Raw genomic sequence first — 23721 nt, forward strand, 5'->3', positions numbered from 1 at the left:
CTTTAACTCCCCCATCTTTAGTATTTCCATAATGAACTTTCATAAGTGTTTTTTTTTGTTTACCCCATGGGTAATTAATCATCTCGAACTTCTTTTTAGTTTACTAGATTACAATGTTCTGCTTCTAGCTACATGATATTGGTAAATAACTGCACGTAACATAGTTAGGGTGAACTATGGGATGTGGATTACTTATTGAAGGGGACATTGACTACCAGTTTGACCATTTTATAATAATGTCCTTGTTCTTATTATTGAACAATAATTTCTTTGTTTATTTTTCATTTGGTATAATTTAGGCACTTCATCAATCATAAAAAAATTGTTTTATGATGCTATCAAGCTTGGATGCAGTTCACATCTCTGCAGTGTTGGAGGACTGTGTTGATCAGTTGGCTATTCTTGGCCACATTATGCCTCCTTCATTGGAGGGGAGGTCTGATGCAAGACAAATTGTGGATGATGAATTGGGACAAATTTTACAAGATCAAAAATTCCTTGAGTCAAGATACGAATCAGTAAGGAAAACAGTCTGTTGCTCTGTGTTGTTCAGACTGTGTGAAATGGCCTGCCGGCCTGTCTTTTTCTTATAACTATTCACCAAAGTGAAGGTGGCTAGTGGTCGATATTTCCAGCTGAGTCATGAAGCGACGAGGTAAATATCCACCACTAGCCACCAACACTGAGGTGAATAGTTGTTTAATACATGTAGTATGTACTAAAACAGTGAGATGATATAGTGCAAAAAGACGATTTGAACTAATTTGTTCCTGCAATGAGTACAATATTTTTGGATCCTGCGGGAGTTGCTCGCAGGTGCATAGAAAAAGATATTCAGAGTTTGAATAGCCAATCATAGTGCACCTTCAATGCTATCCACTGGTTTAGTATATATGTACTAATAGTCAATATTTTTGCTGTAGTTAATGCTTCATAAGGATGACCCAAATTCAAACAGCAAGAACCATGACACAGAGCTGCAATCTACCATGAAGTCTTTAAGAGAAAGCACAAATGGTAAGTTAAGTTATCTTCATAATATTGAAAAATGTCATTGACAAAGATGGTGACTCTGGTGAAAAATGATCACCAAAGTAATAATGTTATTATGCTTGTTTGTCTACACAGCCCTCAACAGAAGTTTTAGACAAAACCCTTTAACAAGTGACAACCTCTCAAAAATTCAAGTAGACCGGTAAGTTATATAATTTGGGCTTCTGACCACTGAGTATTTGGACAATTTGCTTTTCTCTGTAGTTAAGTAAATAGTGGTATGTGAATGTGAAGAGAACTACTTGGAATACAGGGGGAAAGAGGTGCTGGTTACACAAGACAACAGCAGAAAAATCACGAAAAGATGCATGTATTTGAGGCCGCAACATGGGCACATAGCATCTCACGGAAAAGCACACTTTTTGTTCAACACTTTTATTTCAATGTTCATGTGTTCTATTTTTGCAGAAAATTTCTTCAGGATGTAATGGAGGACACACTGAATGAAGTTGTTTCAAAGAGATCATTTGACTCCCTTGTGAGAGCTGTGAATTTTGAAAAAGAAAAGAAAGCAGGTCTCCAGCAAAAAATACTGAAGTAAGTTTATACTTGCAACCATAGATGATGGTGTAATGCAAGTCCAAATAATATTATGAAAAAGGAAAAAGGAAGATAATGTTATTAATATGCACCTTTGTTCATAATTTACAGGGAAGAAGAAAGCCGTAAACTTGTGAAAAGTCTTCAAAGACAACTGATAGAGGTGAAAAAAGACAAAGAAAATGAAATTCAGGTTGGTATTAAAAGCCTTCATTAAAATTGAACTGACAGTTTATTGTTTCAGTCATAGCTTGTTAAACAGAGCTGTTTCACTTACTTTTCATTTGGTGCAGCAAAGAAATGAAATGATTGCTCATCTGAAAGATCAGCTACAAGAGATGAAGGCTAAAACAAGCATGGAAGGAAAGTATATCAAGAAGGATGCAGAGGTATCTCAAATATTTGCGTAAAGTGCCTATCACCTCAACAAACTTTTCCACTTGTTTATTCTTCGTAATCCTCCCAAATACATTGTGTTATTTTTAGAACCTTTGGATTGAAAATTCACTTTTTTATTTGCTTTGAAAGATGAAAAAGTGGTCATACTTTGATCCATAACCAAGCAATGAAGTGGAATGGGTTTAATAACGGGTTGACGTCATAGTCTGCTTTGCATTTTGCTGATTTTTTGAAAAACAGCGATGCAAATTAATTTGTGACGTCAATCCAGTATTGAACCCATTCCTCCTTCAAATTTCCTCAGTACTGTTATGGATCAAAATGTGTCCACTTTTCCGTCTTTCTGGGCAAATAAAAAGTGAGTTTTCAATCCAAAGGTTCCAAAACAACATAATATATGTGGAATGAATTCGGGCAATAAATAAAGTGGAAAACACTGTTGAGGTAGATAGGAATATTTATCCATTGACATTATGCAACAATTGTTCCTTACCAAATGTTGCACATTGTTGCAGCCTGTTGAATGACAATGTTGCGACTTGTTGAATGGCTATGAACACATTCAACTTTTGTCGAACAAGAATTACAAATTCTTTCCATTTTTAGCAGCAAATTTGGAAATGGTGGATTATGAAAGGTTGTCGTTGTTGCGTGCTGCAAGCCTTGTTGGCCTTGGTTCCATTCAAATAAAGATGATTCTTCACCATCACATGCTATTAAGCCGCCAAATTGATCCTTCGAAATCATGTGAATGCGAGACTGGAAAACAATTTGTTAGCGCGATTCAACAAGCAGCAACTTGTTGAACGGAATAGAACGCACCCCTATTTCGTTCAACATGTTGAACAGTCTATTTCTCAACATCCAACACTGCATGACCCACTGTTCAACATTTGTTGATCAGCAACTGTTGAACTGTGTGTCACAGGATTATGGTCCTGGTGACGATTTTATTGAATGTCAACTGGGGGCGCCCCCTAGGGCGTTTGAGATGTCAGTGGGTTAACATTATTTTTAAATTGTGATTTGTGCTTTCCCTGGAACTGCACAGCACTGTCTATTTCCCTTTCTGTGTAATTAAAAGTTTTTTTGTTTTTTTTTGACAAATTTCAATGTAAAAGATAACAAAGCCAATCAGGTCCGTGCTATGCACTGTTCAAAACAAGCCAAAAGCTTTTTCCTCCAAATTACTGGCCTCTAGTCTTAGCTTTACTGTTCATTACACGAACACACCTCTGAAAGTATCCCAACAATTTTTGCTCAATAAAAATAACTAATGCCATTGGCATGATAGCTGAAAGGGAAAAGATAAAGTCAAAGTGGAAAGCAAATAACAAATCAGTTTGACAAGACTGAAGACATTTTGCTATTTGTAACTTAGACACCTCCTCTTTGAATGGCAAATGATCTGATGCATGCCTAAAAATGCAGAGTGGGCTATCATCACTGCTCAGTTTTGTTAATTTGGTTTTGTGGTTGGTCTTTATGTAGGTCCGAGTCAGCTGCACTCAAAAGAGGTGCCAGCAGGGAGAGAATGCTTTAAAAGAAGATCTTGAGGTAGGGAAGAAGAGGTCTTTTGTTTTGAAAGTTTGGTTTTACTTATTTTGGCATGAAATCTTAGACTTGAAACAACAGCCATTCAATCATCGCATGGTGGCAATTTTGACCCTTCTCAGCTTATTGAAGAAAACCAATGTTCGTGTCTTACTCTCCCACTGATGCAGCACCATACCACAGTTTCTTTAGACCCTAGAACCTTCATTCTCATTTTGTTGTGGCTTACTGAATAATGCTTGTTTTTAAAAAGTAATATCCTGTATAAGGAGATTCAAGTTTGCACTAAGTGCAACAATGGATGGCTTGAGGATGGTAAGTTGAGTACTTTGGCTCTATACAACCAACAAAAAATTGCTATAAAGCAATAAGTATCAACTTAAAGGTAAAAAAACAAATATGTGGATGCCATCATTCATTGATAGCATATTCTTCTTGTGTCAGCAAATCCATTCTGCACCCAGTTGCTTCATTCTTGATTCTATTTGTTCTTTCACAGACATTACGCTACAAAATAGAAGAAGAAGTTAGAGTTAATGCTGAAATTGAAAGTTATTTAAAGGAACATCATAAGGTGAATTTAACCGAAATTATGTCTTTCCCCCTTACAGAGATGTTCTTTTCTTTACAATGTTACTTATTTAGGTTATCACCCTGGGGCCGGTTGTTCAAAAGCCGATTAACTTAATCCAGGATTAGTGTAAACATTCGTTTCATGTTTTCAACCTTTTGGTGAAAGTTCCGTTTGGTTATTCTTGTTTTTCAAGATTGACTTCTTCTAATGTAAAGTTTTCCCGAATATCAGCATTGATCAGCATTTGGGAAAAGAGAAATAAACTCCTTGGTTAAATTTTAATCTGGGGTTAGCGTTAACCGGCTTTTGAACAACCGGGCCCTGGCGCACCCTGGCCCAGTGGTCAGGGCACTTGCCTTGAGATCCCGGGTTCAAGACTCGTTGTGACCACTCGTTCGAATTTGTTCCTTGGTAGTCCCTGGTTCAATTTCTCAGCTGCACTTGTAAAAAGCCAACTGGTTTGCCTCCGGCCATTTGGGATTTTTAATAGTTGTTGTTGTTGTTGTTGTTGTTCTGTTTCGTCATTTTGTTGTGTTTCATTGGCCCTGAAAAGCCTCTAAGGGGAGTGGTCAATTAAGTATGTATGTGTATGTATAAAGGTATGTGTGTATTTATGTGCACCTTACTCAAAGGCCTTCACGAAAAAAAACCCACTTAGATGTAAGTGTCAAAACAATTTTTGTAAACACTTACCACTAACCCTTTGACGCCTAAACAGGCCATACTTAGTATTTTTACTCTCGACTGTCTAACGCCAGATGATTTTACTTGCCAAAGGGCAACCCCAAGGAGTCAATGAGTTAAACTTGAGAATGGTGTGAAAGAGACGTTGAGAGTTAGCAAAACAAAAGTAAGCCCATACTTGTTTTCCCTGTAAGGTGGTTCACTCTGAGTTCTTAAAAGTTAGAATGATTTTCAAGTGCAGCAGGATATTCTACATCACTGAATGCTTAAAAAATAAACTAATCAGGTGGTATGCATTAATGATTAGATACTAGAAGAAAAGGTGGAATATTGGATGGAGAAATATGACCATGATGTGGAGCAAAAGCAGCATGAGTTGGATGTTTTAAAGGTTTGTAAATTAAGCTATGACTTGGGTTTGTACATCACATTATACTCTTTTTAAAATTAATTAAAAGAAGGGAATGATGTGACGCAATGTGATCGTCTCGGCTGCAAAGCGATCATGTGATGATCATTTCTCTCAATTTCATCTTTAACTTGTACATCAAATATTATCTTTACCGTATCTAACCTCGTTATACTCTTTCTGCTCAATTTCAACAGCACTGCTGTCAAACAAGCTGAATGTGCTTCAATCTATAAATTTTGCATCTGTTACAGTACAGCAGACAATAAAAACAATAGTTAACAATGTTTTCTGCTCTATATATGTACGCTACCATGAGATATGTACAATCTTTCACATTTCATAAGCTCCTGTAGAACTTTGAGTTTTGTCCAATGGAGATGAAATCTCAAATTGCTTATGAGTGGTTGACTATTATTATTTTGATGTTGGCATCTACCAGTAATTGCTTGACCAAAATAGCACAGCAGAGATTAATAAACTTGGAGCAGCAGATATTAACTGGCAAGGTATAGGCAATCCATTTCATGCCTGCCATAATGGTCACCTGGGAATAATAGTTCAGTTATTGCTTTGTGAATTTCAAGCATAAACCTATCAACCCTAGAATTGTGATGAAAAAGAAATTCTGTCAAAGTCAACGGAGGAATCTTTGTCAAAGTAAACATGAACTTAAATTGGCAAGAATCATAATGAATAAATTAATTTATAAAAAGACGAGCCCATCCATTTAGAATTTTTTGTCTTGCAGGCATCAAAGGCCAATGATCTTGCAAGACTTCAAGAACTCACTCTAAAGGTAAGGGTTCAGAGGCTTGCACCACACTGGATATTAAAACCAAAGTCTTCATTTCTCATCTTTAATTTATTAAGAAAATCTCCCTCTTCTCTTAAAGATCTTGTATGAAGTAGTTGATAAATTTTAGAGTCTTTCAACTTAAAATATTGCAAGTTACAATGTACTTGATACTTTTGCCTTGCATGGTTAATCCTGTACTCAGAATTCTGCTCTTTATATTTTTAACCTGTGGAACTACTTCTACATTTAAGGCCTGGTTTCCGAACAAATTCTGCAGCAAATTGTTGGTGCAACTTTATTGTACCCTTTAAGACACCACTTTCAACGCATGTCATAAACATGGTCATTATCTTGAATTTGGCTTGTAAAGTCTCCCATTGATAGATCCAAGAACCTAACCTCATATTGTGGTACTGATTTCATGCTGTTTAGAATTCACCTTGATTAAAGAAATGCTAGTGAACCAAGTTTTTTACGTTTATCCTCTTATTGGCCAAGTCCTTCATCATGGTCTTAAGTACCTTGTTGTTTGCAAATCAGGGGAAAATGCTGAATATAGTGACCAAGCTCCAGGAGTGGGGACTGGAAACTAGACATTTCAAAGGCCTTTTTACGCAAAACCTTGCCTTATGACCAGGGTTAAAATTTTGGGAATTAGTAAACAATACAAAGACGAAACCATCAACATTGTTTTGAAAGGATCTATCAGATAGTTTTTCAGTTATCGACATAGACGGAAATCAACATTTTTGCCATTTGCGAAAAACCCGTCTGACAGATTTAACTATTTATTTCTTGCTAAGGAAATCCTGAAATTTTAAGGTGGGGTCATATGGCTGGTTTTTGAGAAAAAGGCCTTTGAAATGTCTAGTTTCCAGTCCCCCTCCAGGAGCATGGTCACTATATTTAGCATTTTCCCCTGATTTGCATTGTTTGTTGGATAAAATTACATTTTACACCAATTGCAGTGACTAACACTTCAGAAGAGACATCCTGTTGCTTTAATTTCACAGATTTAAAAATATTGTTGTTCTTCAAAAAACTGTAGTGAGCCACCTTAAATATCCATTTATTTCATTTACTCCCACTATGTCAAGCTTTCTGCTTGATTTGCCTAACAGTGTGTGTACTGTTTATTGCCCAGTACTCTGAATATGAAAAAGTTGTAATAGAAGACCGTGTTGCTAAGGAACAAGCAAGAAGAAAAGCTGAACAAGAAGAGGAGGAACTGAAAGCTGCCACCAAGGTGACTTGATACTTATGTTCGGTGTGTTTTCTCCTCAGCTAGCCTGGGCCAGAACCTTTAGGGACTTTGAAACATGTCATTCATACATGAAGTGGTTTGCACGCAGACATTAACTGCTACTTTTTGTGACTACAAACAGTTCCGCAGTTAGATTTAAACTTAACTTGGAAATACTTCAGGAAAGACTATTGACTTACAAGTAGTAGGGTGCTTAAGCATGCACCGTTTTTTTGAGCAACAGGCAACAACCAGTAGTGAACTGGTTTTCCTTTTTCACTTGTCTTGGCACCACCACATTTATACTGTAAGTACCTTTTCACCAGTAGAGACGATCAGTTTGAAAATCTGGGAGAGACTGTCCTGGCGTGCGAAATGTTCACTTCTAATTTCCGACCTTTGCTGAAAAATGTTGTGTGCCTAAGCTCTCTTGTTATGAGAGAAAATTCTTCTTTAAGCAGTACCAATGTGCTCCTCTTTAACATAGCTAGGTTGTTATTTCGTTAGCTACTAGTAAAGTGGCCTTTTGCAACAATGGTCACATGACTCATAGTGAACTTGAAGCTCGGGCTCTCTAAATTCCAGAAATGGAAAGACCGTGTTTGGCTTAGCCAGAAGACAAATTTTCAGGGAAATACATGTACAGTACCACTTAAGATAGAGATTTTATGATCATTTCATCACTCAAGAATTCCATACTTTTGTTTACAAATGAAAAGCTTTTGCCCTCCAGAGAATTTTCCATAATTAAGCACCAAAAACAGAGCTATTCTTACCAAGGGTCGAATAAGAGAGAATAAATGTGCAAGGTTGGAAATTTTCAGACTGTCAATCCACAAAGAAATTTTTTTAAAGCAGTTTGAAAACTTAGGAAAATACAAGGATTGTATGAAAATCATAATTGAAGCTTGACTGGAGGGCAAAGTGTCCTTTCCCATACAAATCCTTACAATTTCTTTCAACTATAAAACCACCAGTTTAAGCGATAATCGGCATGGTAGCCTATTTTAAGTCGCTCTTTTTAATTCTGGAAAAATAATTTCAAGTACTCCGCAGAATCATTGTGTTTTTGAAGAAGAGGGTCTCATGACCATTTGTTGCAAAAGGCCTATTATCTCAGACAAGTTAATTGTGCAGTGTTTATCTTCCACAGCTGCAGTCATGGTGGCGGGGCACAATGGTTCGGAAGCAACTGGGGCCTTACAGCAAGAAAAAGAAGAAGAAGGGGAAAAAAGGCAAAAAATCAGGAAAAAAAGGAGGAGGAAAGAAAAAGAAGTGACTAAGCGAGAATCATTTGTCACACTGTGTCAACTTTGTTCTTCCATTTTTGTATTAAATGTTCTTTTCAAAGTTATTGTGCACTTCATCATTTTCATACTCCTCCCTCCCATCCCTTCACTGCTTTATGTTCCCACAACAGGCCATGGACTGTCCCCTCGTGTAAGTTTCCTTCATCTTACCCAAAGCTGCCTGTTTCCCCTCTCCTCAAAAAACCAACCTTTGACTTGATTTGCTTTCATCGTTAATTTCAGTTTACAGTGTCCCCAATTAGTGCTCCAGCGCTAGAACGACTGGACACTTAAATAAAGTTTCTTTCCTTTCCTTTCCTTTTGCGTTAAATCAGGTTATATAAACGAATTCGCCGAATAAAAAAGCAGCCTTCGAGGAAATCACGCATAAAATGAGATCTAATGTAAGTTCGTGAAAGATGAGAAAGTGCTCATCATCAATGTGTCCCTGCATGAGTTATAATCGTTCATTTTTAACCTGTAAAACAGCCATATCGAATAAATGACCCTTGTTTGTTTTCAAATATTGGGTGACACTGAAGAGCGAAAGGTCCCAGTTCCTTCTCTTACAAAAGTAACTAACGCCTGGTGATGAATGAAGCCAGCAATTACTCAAGTTTTCAATCTTTTTGCCATTTTAATCTTTTCTTCGTCTAAAAAACCGCTTTCGTCGCTCTGCAACATGTGGTGTGTTGAAGAAAAAGGGGAAATCCCAAGAACTGATTTGCTCGTATGGAAATTTTAACAACAGCGCTTGCTTTTACAGTGATGATTTCGTCATGTGTATTTATAATTAGGAAAAACTGGCCTCGACAAGTTTTCCCTTTGTACTAAGAATTTATGCTGGGGAATTTTTCCTTCTTCTTGAAATACTCTTTAAAATTTCGACTTTTGATAAGCTTTATTTATCGAGTAAAACATATCAGATTAGCGTATTTTAATCAGCGTAAACGTATTTTTTTCCCTGTCGAAAGCGAGTACCCTTCGATAGCGTTTCCCAAGTTGACTTATTTCAAAATACCCAAAAAGGAGTACTGTCGTTACGACTTTCGGTTTTGAATGGGATCTTATGAAGGTTTCTTATTTTGATTATAAGCCAACATAAAAACAGACCACATTTTTTTGCGATCAAAACAAATTATCAAAAGTTCAAGTTCGCATCGAAAACTTATGCAAAAGACGAGAACACCAAGGCATGGGGCAACCTTGGAAATCATCGCCAGCATCAAATACTTTTTTCTCATACGATGTTTTTTGTTCAAGTATGTCAATTAGTAGGACTAAATCGAACACAATACACTTTGAACTTGCATCATTTTATTACCGTCGAACCCTTTACTGTTTATCATACGTCATCCCGGAGCGAGACAACTCAGTTTTTTCAATTCATAGTATACATAAAAATCTTCCAGAATTCAAGTTTACCGGCATCGTCAAATTTTTGCGAGCAGGAGCTTGCAGGGAAATTTTGTGACCAAATCGAAAAGGCGAAATTTTGCGAGCAGCTGAAAACAAGAAAAGGCCATTTGATACCACTAATTGTAAACAAGAAGAACGGAAGAACATCAAGCAAACTGTGAGCATTCTGTTTTATTCATAAACGCAAACAGTACGTTGGATCAAGAACTACAATAATATGAATTGAGTTGAATACACAGAAGTCGCTTAGAATTGGCACTGTGCCGATATAACTTAAACAAACAGCTATGTTTAAGACGATCGAGAACGGATTGTCCGTTATACATTTTTTTTGTACAAAAAACTAGACATGCATCGTGTCAGCATCAACTGACCAGAAAACTACCGAGAATGACTCAGTCTTACGAGTGTCCACGAAACTCGTATCTCAACACAATCCCAATGGAAGCACCTTTATCAAGTGAATGCTTATTGTCCGAAACTGGCTTCTCTCTTTTTAAAGACATGAATATTGGCCGGCCACAGCAAATCCCAACATTGACGAAGCCTGACATAATCGATTTCCATGTGTTATTTCACTTTCACACGTCATTCTGGAACAACAGAAGAAAAATATAAACTGGTCAAAATGTTGAGAAGAAAGAGACCACAATGTTCGTACGTTAATGGAGAAAACGACAGATTGAAAAACCAAGAAAAATAGCAAAAACGCCCCTCAGTAACAACCTGTATATTAATGGTGATATAAGAAGATATGAGAGTGTTGTAATTTGTGTCAGGAAGAAAGACTTAAAACGGGATCAACACCTACCCGAGCGTTCTTCATCATACTTTATTCTTCAAACGAAAATTTCGGCTTCTTAGCCGGTCGTCGGTTCCTTTTGTGTTTACCTGTGAAATTAGGATAAAACGCTGTTTTTTAGTGATTATCGATCGTAACTCGTAAAGCCAGCAAAGCATCGGATAACAACATAATAACTCACCGAGAAAAATAGAAGCTTCAGGGCTCGAGTTCCGCATCAGTCGCGTCGAACTGCAAGCTATAGCAAATACAATGGCTTGGGACTTAACGACGTCCGATTTGCCCTCTAAAAGCTTTTCAACCCTTGGATCCATTGCGTTTAGGTGCGAAGTACGACTGACAATTCAAATGAAGCTTGGTAACCCAAAATATAACAAGACGAAATGAAATCACGGGAAAAAGCCCTGGCAATTAGCCTGCAGGTACTTAACCCTTTCGTCCAATCAGGATGTTTGACACGGCGTGGGGGTTTTTGTGCCCTTGAAAACTGCTTCGTAAGGAATACGCTCAAACGTGCTCAGAGCGTAAGTGCTCAAAATAACAACGAATCAACATTGGCCACATCAGAGAAACAAGAAACACATGCTGGAAAGTGAAACGACTTAATTGCGCAGAAGGGGATGAAAGTGACGAAGCTTAGCATAAAATTGCAAGCAATTTAAATTACAAAATGTTGCTTACCACGCAACGAACTGAAAATTAAAGCGGTGAATATTTCAGTGAGACGATACGTCTTTGGACAGATCAACATTAAGGAAAACGAAAGTCCGCCTCCACCGTTCAGCTGGAGCGGCGCAAATTTCGATAAATAGCTACAAGTTCTTTCAAAGAAAATCTAAAATTGCTTACAAGGCACGGCGCATTACTTCGTCCACGAAAGCACTTACTCGGGTTGCGCGCTTTTCAGATCTAAAACTGGTACAAGAACATTGTTCTAGGAAATTAGGTAAGCGCTCAAAAAAGGCATCGAAAGTGCTTCGCTAGCGCATTTTATGTCTCCAACAGCTTTTCTTTGTTTTCCTAAGAAAATATATTACATATAAGGAAACAACTGTCAATTTCGTGTCAAACCCACGTGGTTCAGTTGCATTCAGCTGAAAAACAGGCCGACCCAAGGTGACAAAACAAACATATTTGATCAATTTGATCATGTGATCAATTTATCGCTAAAGGAGAGAATGATGAAGTAGCTTAAAATTCTGGAAAGCGCAATTTCAGCAATTACTTTGGGGAAAGCCCAAATGATGCTCCCTCCGTCTCTTTCTCTACAATCGGCGTCTATCAACGTAATGAAAGGCGCTGGCATCGATCGCTTTCTAACGATCACAATAAAAGGGGGAGGAACATTAGTGTGGTCTTCTGTTGTGACGCAAGTTACTGACAAGACGCTTCTCGGCGGATGTTGCCGTGATGTAATTTCGAACGCGCCGTGGGTGCGACTTGTTCTGACAGTTTCCAAAAACAATGCAATGTTGTTTGCGCGACGTGGACCAAAATAGACGCTGAACGTGATTGATGCTCCGTCTGTCCCTTTCTATTCGATTGCCCAGTGTCAAAACGACAAGTATTCTGTGGCGCCTATCAAGGTAATGAAAAGCGCTTAAATCGATTGCCTTCTGACGATCAACGATAAAAGGGGGAGGAACATTAGTATGTTGTTTCAAACTTATCGTCTTCTGTTGTGCCGCAAGTAACTGACAAAACGCTTCCCCATCATTTCATCAGAGGATGACCGCGATGTGAATTCAAACGCCTGAGGGCAAGAGCCAGTTCGATATTGTCGGGTCAGTTTACAATCAACTTCAACCAATCAGGCCCAACCTTTCTGTCAAAGTGTCGTTACCTTGCGCATCACTAATTCGCTTTTGCTCAAACATGTAGAGATTATGGCACTAAAAGACGAAAGAAACCAACTGCATTATCGACAAAAATAACAGAAGGAAACAGCAGCCGATAGTGACAACCAAGATTATGACTCTGATGACGCTGAAATGCAGATTAAATTTCCTGCCATTTAATGGCTTTTACGAACGGACTGCGTCTAAACGCGGTGGCGATGTTATGCCAGCGAAAATGATGTGTCAACAAAAGTCCTCGATGTCAGCAATAAACTGTCATGCGCGCTGTGTCCCTTAATAAGAGCAACTGCTATTCGAAGTGACTTCACTTAAGGGAAGGAGAGCGATCAGATAAATCAACTTTTCGCCATGTCTGATAAAGATCCTACAAAAGATCCTAAGAATCTACGTCCTAACCCACTAACGAGGGACTTTATTAATAGTAAGTACATCGATCGCGTGCCAAATATGAAAGCCCGCGCTACATCACGCAGTTGTTATTTTTTTCGCTATCTTCGTCCAAGTGTTTCAACCATTTACCCTGCTTTTTTCTCTTTTCCATAGTACCTGGTAATGATGGAAACCAACAAGGTATGTAAGCTATCTTTCGTTTCTCTTTTCCATAATACCTGGTAATGATGCAAACCAACAAGGTATGTAAGCTATCTTTCGTTTGTCCTATGTATCGTAATTGTTTTGTGGCGATAACCTAAACGCCTCGTAGGGCGCATTCAAATGGAAGGCGAAGAGAGAGTACTGACCACGACTCGTTTCACCGCTCTTTACAAACACAACTACGCGCTGAATCCGGTTCCTTGTGTTAGAAGAAAGCGTCTTCGTGGTTCTGAGGATTTCATCGCGGAAGGTTCCTTTACGAACGAACAAAATGTGCTTACGAAGCACTGCATAAAAATGTCGAAGGGAAACCTTGTGGTTATTGTATTAAAAAGTATATAACCTGTTTCAGAATTAGGCCAAAATAACATACTCAAGTCTCTCTTACAATTGTTATCTGAAGCCCTTTCTTGAACCTAACTGTCGGTTTTACGGTTGGACATTTGTACTTGATAAATTCTGCTTTACATTTCAATATGGCGTATTGGTGTTTTAATGTTCTGTGACACGCCTGAAGATTTTTATGAACAACCGTAAGCATATTCCTTTGAGTACTGATTTCTCTTTAGACAACGCTGTTTCTAAATGCAAAATGACTTAGTTATTGTGTAATACTCCAAATAGTTTTCAACTTAATCTTCGAACTATAATTAGACAACTTTACAATCATAGAGAGCCAGTGATAGCAGGCTAAAGGAACGTGGATCAACTGTCGCAACTGTTTCTTCGTTAAATACCTCGCTGTTAAGGCGCGCAAGTTATTTCGCTCTGAAATCTTTTAAAATTGCTTCATTGTAGTTAATTATAAAATGGAAGCTTAACGCTTAGCTTCCTAAATAGTTTTGGCGATACCCAGCGGAATCGCAGGAAGAATTAATGTTGTTTTTTTAAATATGGCGTCTTGGTGTTTTAATGTTCTGTAACACGCGGAAGACTTTTATGAAAAACGTTAATTCTTCCTGTGATTCCGATGGGTATCGCACATAACGATTCGGGAAGCTTAGCGTTAAACTTCCATTTTATAATTTGTTACAATGAAGCGATTTTAAACGATTGCACAGCGAAATAATTTGCGCGCCCTTAACTGGGAGGTGTTTAACGAAAAAAACATCACAGTTATTTTAGGTACGACAGTTGGTCCGTGTTCTTTAAGCCTGCTAGTACTGCCTTTCTACGCTTTCTATGATTGTAAAGTTGTCTGATTACAGTTCGAAGATTCAGATGAAAACTATTTGGAGTACTGCACGATAACTAACCTATTTTTCATTTAGAAACTGCTTTGTCTACAGAGAAATTTATTTCCGATTCAGTTCTCAAACGAATACTCTTAGGGTTGTTTAATCTTACGTTAACGTCACAGATTACAATTTTATCTTCAAAATCATTGTGGTCTTTCATGCAGGTCAAGGAAAAGGAAAAGAAAAGCAGAAAAAGTAGTTATTGCTGTAATTCAAGGAGATGCTATTGTAGACGTTGAGGTGATAGGAGATACAAGTTGCAGTTTGAAGCAGCAGGCGAAATCTACGTGATCGACTTTTAATAATGTAGATGATAATTGTAGTAAAAAACGAATGTGTTAGCTTGATTTAAAGCCTTTTTTTTTCGTTTTGGGACAAAAGATTGCTAATCAACGATGTTCAGTGGAATCATAGCATATTGTCCTCAGTTGCATTGTAACAAGTTCGTTGACATAGAAATAAACCTTTTACAGCACTAGTCGACTGGATTCATAATTCTTAATGTATGGTGTTTGAACTTTAAAATAGGAAAGTAAAGGTGATACTAGTAATTCTCAAGATTGTAATGCATACAATCATACATGTAATGCTAGAGGAGATAGATATAATCTTGTAGCAAGATGTGGATTACTGCAACATACGAGCTTTTGTAAACTCAAGCTTAATGTTAGAAATCGCAGGAAAGAGTTTGAGCGAGACTCATTTGTCTGCCATGGACTGTCATTTTAAAAAAAAATTGGCAACTGAGACGTTAGACGAGCGTAGCAAATAGCCAATCACCAATCCCCACCTATTAGTCAGAATAAACAAAGGAAAAAACTGAATAAGGGCGTGAGATGGTTACACGTGATATTGTTCCCACCCACTGACGCACACATAGACAGTTACATAAACAATGCGATGTTGTTTGCTCGATGTGGACGGAAATAGACCCTCAACGTCGAATCGAAAGTGCTGACATTGCCACGTCTTACAGGGCCACAAAAATGCAACAACCGGCAATTAAAATCACAATGCTCTTCATAAAACTTATCACCAACGGTGAGAATGTTGGATTAGCTTCAAAGTCAGGAAATAGCACTTTCAGCAATCAAAATGGGAAAGTCCTATCGAAGTTCCCTACAACCCTTTCTCTACGTTTAGCCAGTGTCAAAATGACAAGTACAGTAAACACCCGCATATAAGAACAAGTGGATTAAGAACATCAGGTTGAAATTTGGCCAATAAAGCACCATATAAATAAGAACAAATTCAGCCTGATAAATAAAACTTGTTCTCAATACAAAGGAAAAGGGTATTAGGATAAGAAAACAATACAGTACAGTAACTTATATCAAAGTACTATGGTATTCAGGACCATTCCAAACTATGAAACTATTACAAAACAGCACTGAATGTTAATTAAACCTCTAGTAATATATATTTTGAAGTATTTCTGAAACCAATTTTGAGAACATTTTAAGAACACTTTTAGGCTGATTTCTCACTAAGTACCCTTCAAATAAGAAAACGATCAGCCTTAAACCTGAAAAAAGTGTTCTTATATGCGGGTGTTTACTGTATTCTGTGGCATGTATAACGGAAATGAAAAGTGCTGGCATTGATTGCTTTCTAGCGATCACCAATAAAAGGGGGAGGGACATTAGCATGGTCTTCTATTGCGACGCAAGTCACTGACAATCCACTTTTCCAAGAAAGGATGACGCCGTAATTTATTATTTTTCAAACGCACGAGATTAAGAATCCGTTGGATATTGACAACTGAGTGTAACTCAGTTTTAGTGTCCTCTAATTCGCTTTTCTCCAAACACTATGCCACCAAAAAACAAAGCAAGAAACCAGCACACCCACATCAACAACAAGAACAGAAGGTAACAGTAGCCGATGGTAATAACAACAAGGCTTGTGACTCTAATGGTGCTCAACCGCGGATTACAGTTTCCGCTATTCAATGGCTCACACGCACCGCTTGAGTGAACTGATGAAATGATTTGAAATGTTGTTTGCGCGACGTGGACCAAAATAGACGCTGAACGTGCTTGATGCTCCGTCTGTCCCTTTCTATTCGATTGCCCAGTGTCAAAACGACAAGTATTCTGTGGCGCCTATCAAGGTAATGAAAAGCGCTTAAATCGATTGCCTTCTGACGATCAACGATAAAAGGGGGAGGAACATTAGTATGTTGTTTCAAACTTATCGTCTTCTGTTGTGCCGCAAGTAACTGACAAAACGCTTCCCCATCATTTCATCAAAGGATGACCGCGATGTGAATTCAAACGCCTGAGGGCAAGAGCCAGTTCGATATTGTCGGGTCAGTTTACAATCACCTTCAACCAATCAGGCCCAACCTTTCTGTCAAAGTGTCGTTACCTTGCGCATCACTAATTCGCTTTTGCTCAAACATGTGGAGATTATAGCACTAAAAGACGAAAGAAACCAACTACATTATCGACAAAAATAACAGAAGGAAACAGTAGCCGATAGTGACAACCAAGATTATGACTCTGATGACGCTGAAATGCAGATTAAATTTCCTGCCATTTAATGGCTTTTACGAACGGACTGCGTCTAAACGCGGTGGCGATGTTATGCCAGCGAAAAGATGTGTCAACAAAAGTCCTCGACGTCAGCAATAAAAACTGTCATGCGCGCTGTGTCCCTTAATAAGAGCAACTGCCATTCGAAGTGACTTCACTTAAGGCAAAGAGAGCCATCAGATAAAATCAACTTTTCACCATGTCTGATAACGATTCTACAAAAGATCCTAAAAAAATACGTCCTAACCAGCCGAAGGACTTTACTGGTGGTACGTACATCGATCGCGTGCCAAATATGAAGGCGCGCGCTACGTCACGCAGTTATTTTTTTCGCTATCTTCGTCCAAGTGTTTCAACCATTTATCCTGCTTTTTTCTCTTTTCCATAGTACCTAAACCAATAGTATCTGGTAATGATGCAAACCAACAAGGTATGTAAGCTATCTTTCGTTTGTCCTGTGTATCTTAATGGACGGTAATTGTTTTGTGGCGATAACCTAAACGCCTCGTAGGGCGCATTCAAATGGAAGGCGAAGAGAGAGTATTGACCACGACTTGTTTCACCGCTCTTTACAAACACAACTACGCGTTGAATCCGGTTCCTTGTGTTAGAAGAAAGCGTCTTCGTGGTTCTGAGGATTTCATCGCGGAAGGTTCCTTTACGAACAAAATGTGCTTACGAAGCACTGCATAACAATGTCGAAGGGAAACCTTGTGGTTATTGAATTAAAAAGTATATAACCTGTTTTAGAATTAGGCCAAAATAACATACTCAAGTCTCTCTTACAATTGTTATCTGAAGCCCTCTCTTGAACCTAACAACTGTCGGTTTTACGGTTGGACATTTGTACTTGATAAATTCTGCTTTACATTTCAATATGGCGTATTGGTGTTTTAATGTTCTGTGACACGCCAGAAAATTTTTATGAACAACCGTAAGCATATTCCTTTGAGTACTGATTCTCTTTAGACAACGCTGTTTCTAAATGCAAAATGAGTTAGTTATTGCGTACTACTCCAAATAGTTTGCAACTTAATCTTCGAACTATAATCAGACAACTTAACAATCATAGAGAGCCAGTGATAACAGGCTAAAGGAACGTGGATCAACTGTCGCAGGTAACATTACAACAGTGATGTTTCTTCGTTAAATACCTCCCTGTTAAAGCGCGCAAGTTCTTTCGCTCTGCAATCTTTTAAAATCGCTTCATTGCAGTTAATTGTAAAATGGAAGCTTAACGCTAAGCTTCCTAAATAGTTATGTGCGATACCCAGCGGAATCGCAGGAAGAATTAATGTTGTTTTTTAAATATGGCGCCTTGGTGTTTTAATGTTCTGTGGCACGCAGAAGATTTTTATGAAAAACGTTTATTCTTCCTGTGATTCCGATGGGTATCGCACATAACGATTCGGGAAGCTTAGCGTTAAACTTCCATTTTATAATTTGTTGCAAGGAAGCGATTTTAAAAGATTGCACAGCGAAATAATTTGCGCGCCCTTAACTGGGAAGTGTTTAACGAAAAAAACATCACAGTTATTTTAGGTACGACAGTTGGTCCGTGTTCTTTAAGCCTGCTAGTACTGCCTTTCTACGCTTTCTATGATTGTAAAGTTGTCTGATTACAGTTCGAAGATTCAGATGAAAACTATTTGGAGTACTGCACGATAACTAACCTATTTTTCATTTAGAAACTGTTTTGTCTTCAGAGAAATTCAAACGAAACGTTCTCAAACGAATACTCTTAGGGTTGTTTAATCTTACGTTAACGTCACAGATTACAATTTTATCTTCAAAATCATTGTGGTCTTTCATGCAGGTCAAAGAAAAGGAAAGGGAAAGAAGAAGTAGTTATTGCTGTAATTCAAGGAGATGCTGTTGTAGATGTTGAGGTGATGGGAGATACAAGTTTCAGTTTGAAGCAGCAAGCGAAATCTACGTGATCGACTTTTAATAATGTAGATGATAATTTTAGTAAAAAACGAATGTGTTCGCTTGATTTAAAGCCTTTTTTTGCTAATCAATGATGTTCAGTGGAATCATAGCATATTGTCCTCAATTGCATTGTAACAAGTTCCTTGACATAGAAATAAACCTTTTACAGCACTAGTCGAATGTATTGATAATTCTTAATGTATGATGTTTGAACTTTAAAATAGGAAAGTAAAGGTGATACTAGTGATTCTCAAGATTGTAATGCATACAATCATACATGTAATGCTAGAGGAGATCGATATAATCTTGTAGCAAGATGTCGATTACTGCAACATACGAGCTTGTGTAAACTCAAGCTTAATGTTAGAAATCGCAGGAAAGAGTTTGAACGAGACTCATTTGTCTGCCATGGACTGTCATTTTCAAAAAAAATTGGCAACTGAGACGTTAGACGAGCGTAGCAAATAGCCAATGGCTATTCAAGTTCGTAATGAAAACAACCAATCACCAATCCCCACCTATTAGTCAGAATAAACAAAGGAAAAAACTGAATAAGGGCGTGAGATGGTTACACGTGATATTGTTCCCACCCACTGACGCACACATAGACAGTTACATCAACAATGCGATGTTGTTTGCTCGACGTGAACCGAAATAGACCCTCAACGTCGAATCGAAAGTGCTGACATTGCCACGTCTTACAGGGCCACAAAAATGCAACAAGCGGCTATTAAAATCACAATGCTCTTCATAAAACTTATCACCAACGCTGAGAATGATGGATTAGCTTCAAAGTCAGGAAATAGCACTTTCAGCAATCAAAATGGGAAAGTCCTATTGAAGTTCCCTACAACCCTTTCTCTACGTTTAGCCAGTGTCAAAATGACAAGTACAGTAAACACCCGCATATAAGAACAAGTGGATTAAGAACATCAGGCTGAAATTTGGCCAATAAAGCACCATATAAATAAGAACAAATTCAGCCTGATAAATAAAACTTGTCCTCAATACAAAGGAAAAGGGTATTAGGATAAGAAAACAATACAGTACAGTAACTTATATCAAATTACTATGGTATTCAGGATCATTACAAACTATGAAACTATTACAAAACAGCACTGAATGTTAATTAACCCTCTAGTAATATATATTTTGAAGTATTTCTGAAACCAATTTTGAGAACATTTTAAGAACACTTTTAGGCTGATTTCTCACTAAGTACCCTTCAAATAAGAAAACGATCAGCCTTAAACCTGAAAAAAGTGTTCTTATATGCGGGTGTTTGCTGTATTCTGTGGCATGTATAACGGAAATGAAAAGTGCTGGCATTGATTGCTTTCTAGCGATCACCAATAAAAGGGGGAGGGACATTAGCATGGTCTTCTATTGCGACGCAAGTCACTGACAATCCACTTTTCCAAGAAAGGATGACGCCGTAATTACAATCACAATGATCTTCATAAAATTCATCACCAAAGGTGTGAATGATGGAGTAGCTTGAAGGTCAGGAAATCGCGCTTTCAGCAATCAATATGGGAAAGTCCTATCGAAGCTCCCTCTGTCCCTTTCTCTACGTTCAGCTAGTGTCAAAATGGCAAATACTCTATGGCGTCTATAAAGGAAATGGAAAGCGCTGGCATCGATTGCTTTCTAACGATCACCAATAAAAGGGGGAGGAACATTAGTATGGTGTTCTGTTGTGACGCAAGTTACTGATAAGCCGCTTCTTCAGTTTTCCAAGAAAGGATGATGTCGTGATCTAATTTCGAACGCGTGAGGGTAAGAATGCGTTGGATATTGACAACTCAGTGTAACTCAGTTTGAGTGTCCTCTAATTCGCTTTTCCCCAAACACTATGCCACCAAAAAACAAAGCAAGAAACCAGCACACCCACATCAACAACAAGAACAGAAGGTAACAGTAGCCGATGGTAATAACAACAAGGCTTGTGACTCTAATGGCGCTCAACCGCGGATTAGAGTTTCCGCTATTCAATGGCTCACACGCACCGCTTGAGTGAACCGATGAAATGATTTGTAAGCACAAATCCCAGATAGCACGTCGCTCTGTGAAATTGGATCGGTATTGGATGCAGCTCTTTTGAGTTTAGGACTAGGCTCCATTGTTCCCTTTCTAATAGGTCGCAACCCAAAAATCTTGGCTGGCAACTATAAAATATCATGGGCAGCGCCCACCTTGATAAGAGCACATGATATTCAATTCGACCTCACTGAAGCCAAAACATCAACAGGTAACCAAACTAGAGACCGTGGCTGTGGCTGCCCTCCAAATCCGAATAATGGAGCTAAGGACCAAAGGGATTCTTCAAGTACGTACATTGATACCGGGCCAAACATAAAAACCCGAGGGATACCACGTAGTGGTTTTTTTTTTCGCTGTCTTCTGCCTTGCGTTTTAACCATCTAACCTGCATTTCCCTTTTTTCAATAGAATATAACGACAGTTACTGCATCATCTTGTTAAGTCAGAGGGTATGTACGCTATCTTCCGTTACTATATATTAAACGGTCACTGTCCCTGTAGGAAATCCGAGTATTTGGAGATGCGCAGAACGTATGCGCAATAATATCGTGACACGGAACAATTTTCATATTTCAAAATTCCACCCAAATGTGCGATTCATCCAATTAGATCGCTACGATAAGAAATGCGAATTTCCATAACAAAAACAAACGGTCGAAAAGCCTGTCGGTTGAAGGAGGGCGTTCAAACCGGCAAAAAAGAGTTATGGAAAAAATACCTTACAAAAATTCCCGTTCAGAGAGCGACGAAAACAGTAAGGTCCGCCTTTACCATTAATTTTAAATCTTTCGCTTTCGAGAAATGTAGCTGAAAAACGCAATACCGATCGTTAATGTCTGTAGCACATGCCTAAAAATCAAATGCCAACAATCTTAGAAGGAATACCATCAGAGTAGCTAAGCCATGTAACATCGAGAGTGATAGTCAATGTGTTACTTGTAAGTATGCTAATAGCCTCCCACATTAGAGGCACTAGTATGTGAGGGATTATTACTTGTAATTTAAATTTATATTTATAATTATTGTAATACATGGTTTTCACGTGACGTCATCGCCGCCATGTTGGTGGACGAAAACAAAAGATCTCTCATTAGCGTCTTTTGTTCGTCCACCACAAGTCGTAAATTTCTCTATTGTTATTGGTGTCTCTAGAGATTGGTTGAAAACGTCCTATAGCGGAGCTCAAACGCGCGAAGCGCGCCAGCGGAGCACCATGGGTAAGATTTTTTGGCAAATCTATCCAGGCGAGAAATTTTAGTTATGACGTCACGTACGTCCGTCTGCCTGCACAAACTGGGGAGTTTAAGATTTTACGACGGCGACGGCAACAACAACGCCGCAAAACAATGATATCATTGGTTAAAAGAGCATAAATAATCGTGCAGCACGGATTCTTGCGGTACTCTGCATAACGACGACGTGAAATTACCAAATTTGAGGCTTTGAGGACAACGTGAGCATGCAACAGAGAATCTGTCATTCTCTATTTTCACTTTGTAACTGCTCGTACCAATTTATTTTTAGGATAATTCGCCCAAACTGTAAGAAGCAAACGAGATAGAATAACCACGAAAGACTTATGATAAGGCAAAGTGATATTTTGAGGTGAGTCGCCGTCGCAGTCGTAGATCTTAAGGTCCCTACTGTCGCGCTGGAGGTGAGGAGGCGGGAGAGCCTCTGGGGACGGGAGTGTTCGGACACTTTTCTGTGACGGGAAATCGCGTGGCAGCGTTGCATTTGGCAACCCGCGTTTTTCTGGCGCGAAATCATATTAGTGACGAGCAACGGGATAAAGAGCAGGGCCCGGTTGTTCGAAAGCCGATTAACTTAATCCAGGATTAGCGTAAACTTTTGCTTCATGTTTTCAACTTTTTGGTGAAAGTTTCTTTTGCTTAATTTTGTTTTTCAAGATTGAGCTCTTCTAATGTAAACTTTTGCCGAATATCAGCGTTGAACAGCATTTGGGAGTAAAGAAACAAATTCCTTGGTTAATTTTATTCTGGGATTAGCGGAGACTAGCGTTAATTGGCTTTTGAACAAACGGGCCCTGGAGAGAGCATGAGAGAAGCGGCTACGAAATTTGAGAAATTTAAAAGAAGAAAGCCTTGAGAGAAGCCGAGGAAGGAGAAGAAGAGAATGTCAATGAAAATCATGCGTTTGTTGGGAGAAAGAGACAGAGAGACAAAACACTTATTTATAACGGTTAGCTTTCAGTTAATGTTTTCCTTCTAAATATATCCCTTGCTGCCTCACATATTTTGTAAAACTCGCTAAAAAACGAAGAACGCCCGAAAATGTTTACAATTCCGTAATGACAGAGATTGACATATTTCAGCAATCACATTTTATAGGCTTTTGGAGTGAAATGGATGTCCAGTCGTGAGCTGCCTTATTTGACTGTGAAATTGCAGTCGAGTGAGCAAATTTACAACGATTTAGTTTGACTTTTTAATTAATACGATTTTTGCTGTTGTTCTAAATTGAAGAGAGAGGGAGTAAACATTGTCAGTCAAACGGAAAATGTTGTGGAAGAGATTACTGTGCATGTAATTTCAGTTTTAGTTGTTGATTAAAATTGTTGGTTATTGTTTGCAAGGCTTGTTTGTTTACTACTGTCACAGCTCAGAGGTGTTTGATCTGTTTTCTCACTGTAAACTGTCTACAATAATGACGATTAATTTTGTACTTTATGCAGAAGCATAATCATTTCCATGTACACTTTTTTGCTTTCTGGGGTTAGAAACGTGAGCTCC

General features: G+C 38.4%; 1 protein-coding gene and 5 long non-coding RNA genes across 10 annotated transcripts in view; 4 read left to right on the forward strand and 2 right to left on the reverse strand.

Annotated features, from left to right (window-relative positions):
* Nucleotides 1-23721, forward strand: part of LOC137982897 (dynein regulatory complex protein 9-like) — a 45929-nt gene that overhangs the window by 237 nt on the left and 21971 nt on the right. Inside the window, exons 2-13 of one of the 2 annotated variants that reach the window (XM_068830062.1) lie at nt 300-518; nt 924-1017; nt 1129-1195; nt 1462-1590; nt 1705-1786; nt 1887-1982; nt 3484-3549; nt 4046-4120; nt 5112-5195; nt 5965-6012; nt 7157-7258; nt 8409-8605. In XM_068830062.1, coding sequence (XP_068686163.1) covers nt 330-518; nt 924-1017; nt 1129-1195; nt 1462-1590; nt 1705-1786; nt 1887-1982; nt 3484-3549; nt 4046-4120; nt 5112-5195; nt 5965-6012; nt 7157-7258; nt 8409-8534 — 1158 coding nt within the window. In that variant the 5' untranslated portion in view covers nt 300-329 and the 3' untranslated portion in view covers nt 8535-8605. Of the gene's footprint in view, nt 1-299; nt 519-923; nt 1018-1128; nt 1196-1461; nt 1591-1704; nt 1787-1886; nt 1983-3483; nt 3550-4045; nt 4121-5111; nt 5196-5964; nt 6013-7156; nt 7259-8408; nt 8606-23721 lie in introns of those variants that run through there. The other variant, XM_068830063.1, reaches the window with a different exon arrangement.
* LOC137982912 (uncharacterized) overlaps nt 3556-23721 on the reverse strand; it is a 32446-nt gene continuing 12280 nt past the window's right edge. Inside the window, exon 5 of the long non-coding RNA XR_011118862.1 lies at nt 3556-4053. This is a non-coding gene — a long non-coding RNA (uncharacterized lncRNA). The remainder of the gene's footprint in view (nt 4054-23721) is intronic.
* Nucleotides 10117-11629, reverse strand: LOC137982459 (uncharacterized). 3 transcript variants are annotated; one of them, XR_011118720.1, is made up of 4 exons: nt 11615-11629; nt 10947-11119; nt 10775-10854; nt 10117-10556 (listed from the first exon to the last, which is right to left on the reverse strand). It is a non-coding gene; the product is annotated as an uncharacterized lncRNA (long non-coding RNA). The 3 variants fall into 3 exon arrangements; XR_011118719.1 differs by lacking the exon at nt 11615-11629 and adding an exon at nt 11447-11461; XR_011118718.1 differs by lacking the exon at nt 11615-11629 and having other exon boundaries at nt 10947-11215.
* Nucleotides 12535-14934, forward strand: LOC137982458 (uncharacterized). 2 transcript variants are annotated; one of them, XR_011118716.1, is made up of 4 exons: nt 12535-12549; nt 12647-13045; nt 13168-13194; nt 14621-14934. It is a non-coding gene; the product is annotated as an uncharacterized lncRNA (long non-coding RNA). The 2 variants fall into 2 exon arrangements; XR_011118715.1 differs by lacking the exon at nt 12535-12549 and having other exon boundaries at nt 12632-13045.
* LOC137982225 (uncharacterized) lies at nt 16116-19099 on the forward strand. The gene is made up of 3 exons (XR_011118638.1): nt 16116-17262; nt 17382-17423; nt 18810-19099. It is a non-coding gene; the product is annotated as an uncharacterized lncRNA (long non-coding RNA).
* Nucleotides 20328-22573, forward strand: LOC137983788 (uncharacterized). Its single transcript, XR_011119014.1, has 3 exons — nt 20328-20428; nt 21377-21417; nt 22493-22573. It is a non-coding gene; the product is annotated as an uncharacterized lncRNA (long non-coding RNA).

Source organism: Montipora foliosa, chromosome 13 (genome assembly GCF_036669935.1).
Source record: "Montipora foliosa isolate CH-2021 chromosome 13, ASM3666993v2, whole genome shotgun sequence".
Classification (NCBI taxonomy): domain Eukaryota; kingdom Metazoa; phylum Cnidaria; class Anthozoa; order Scleractinia; family Acroporidae; genus Montipora; species Montipora foliosa.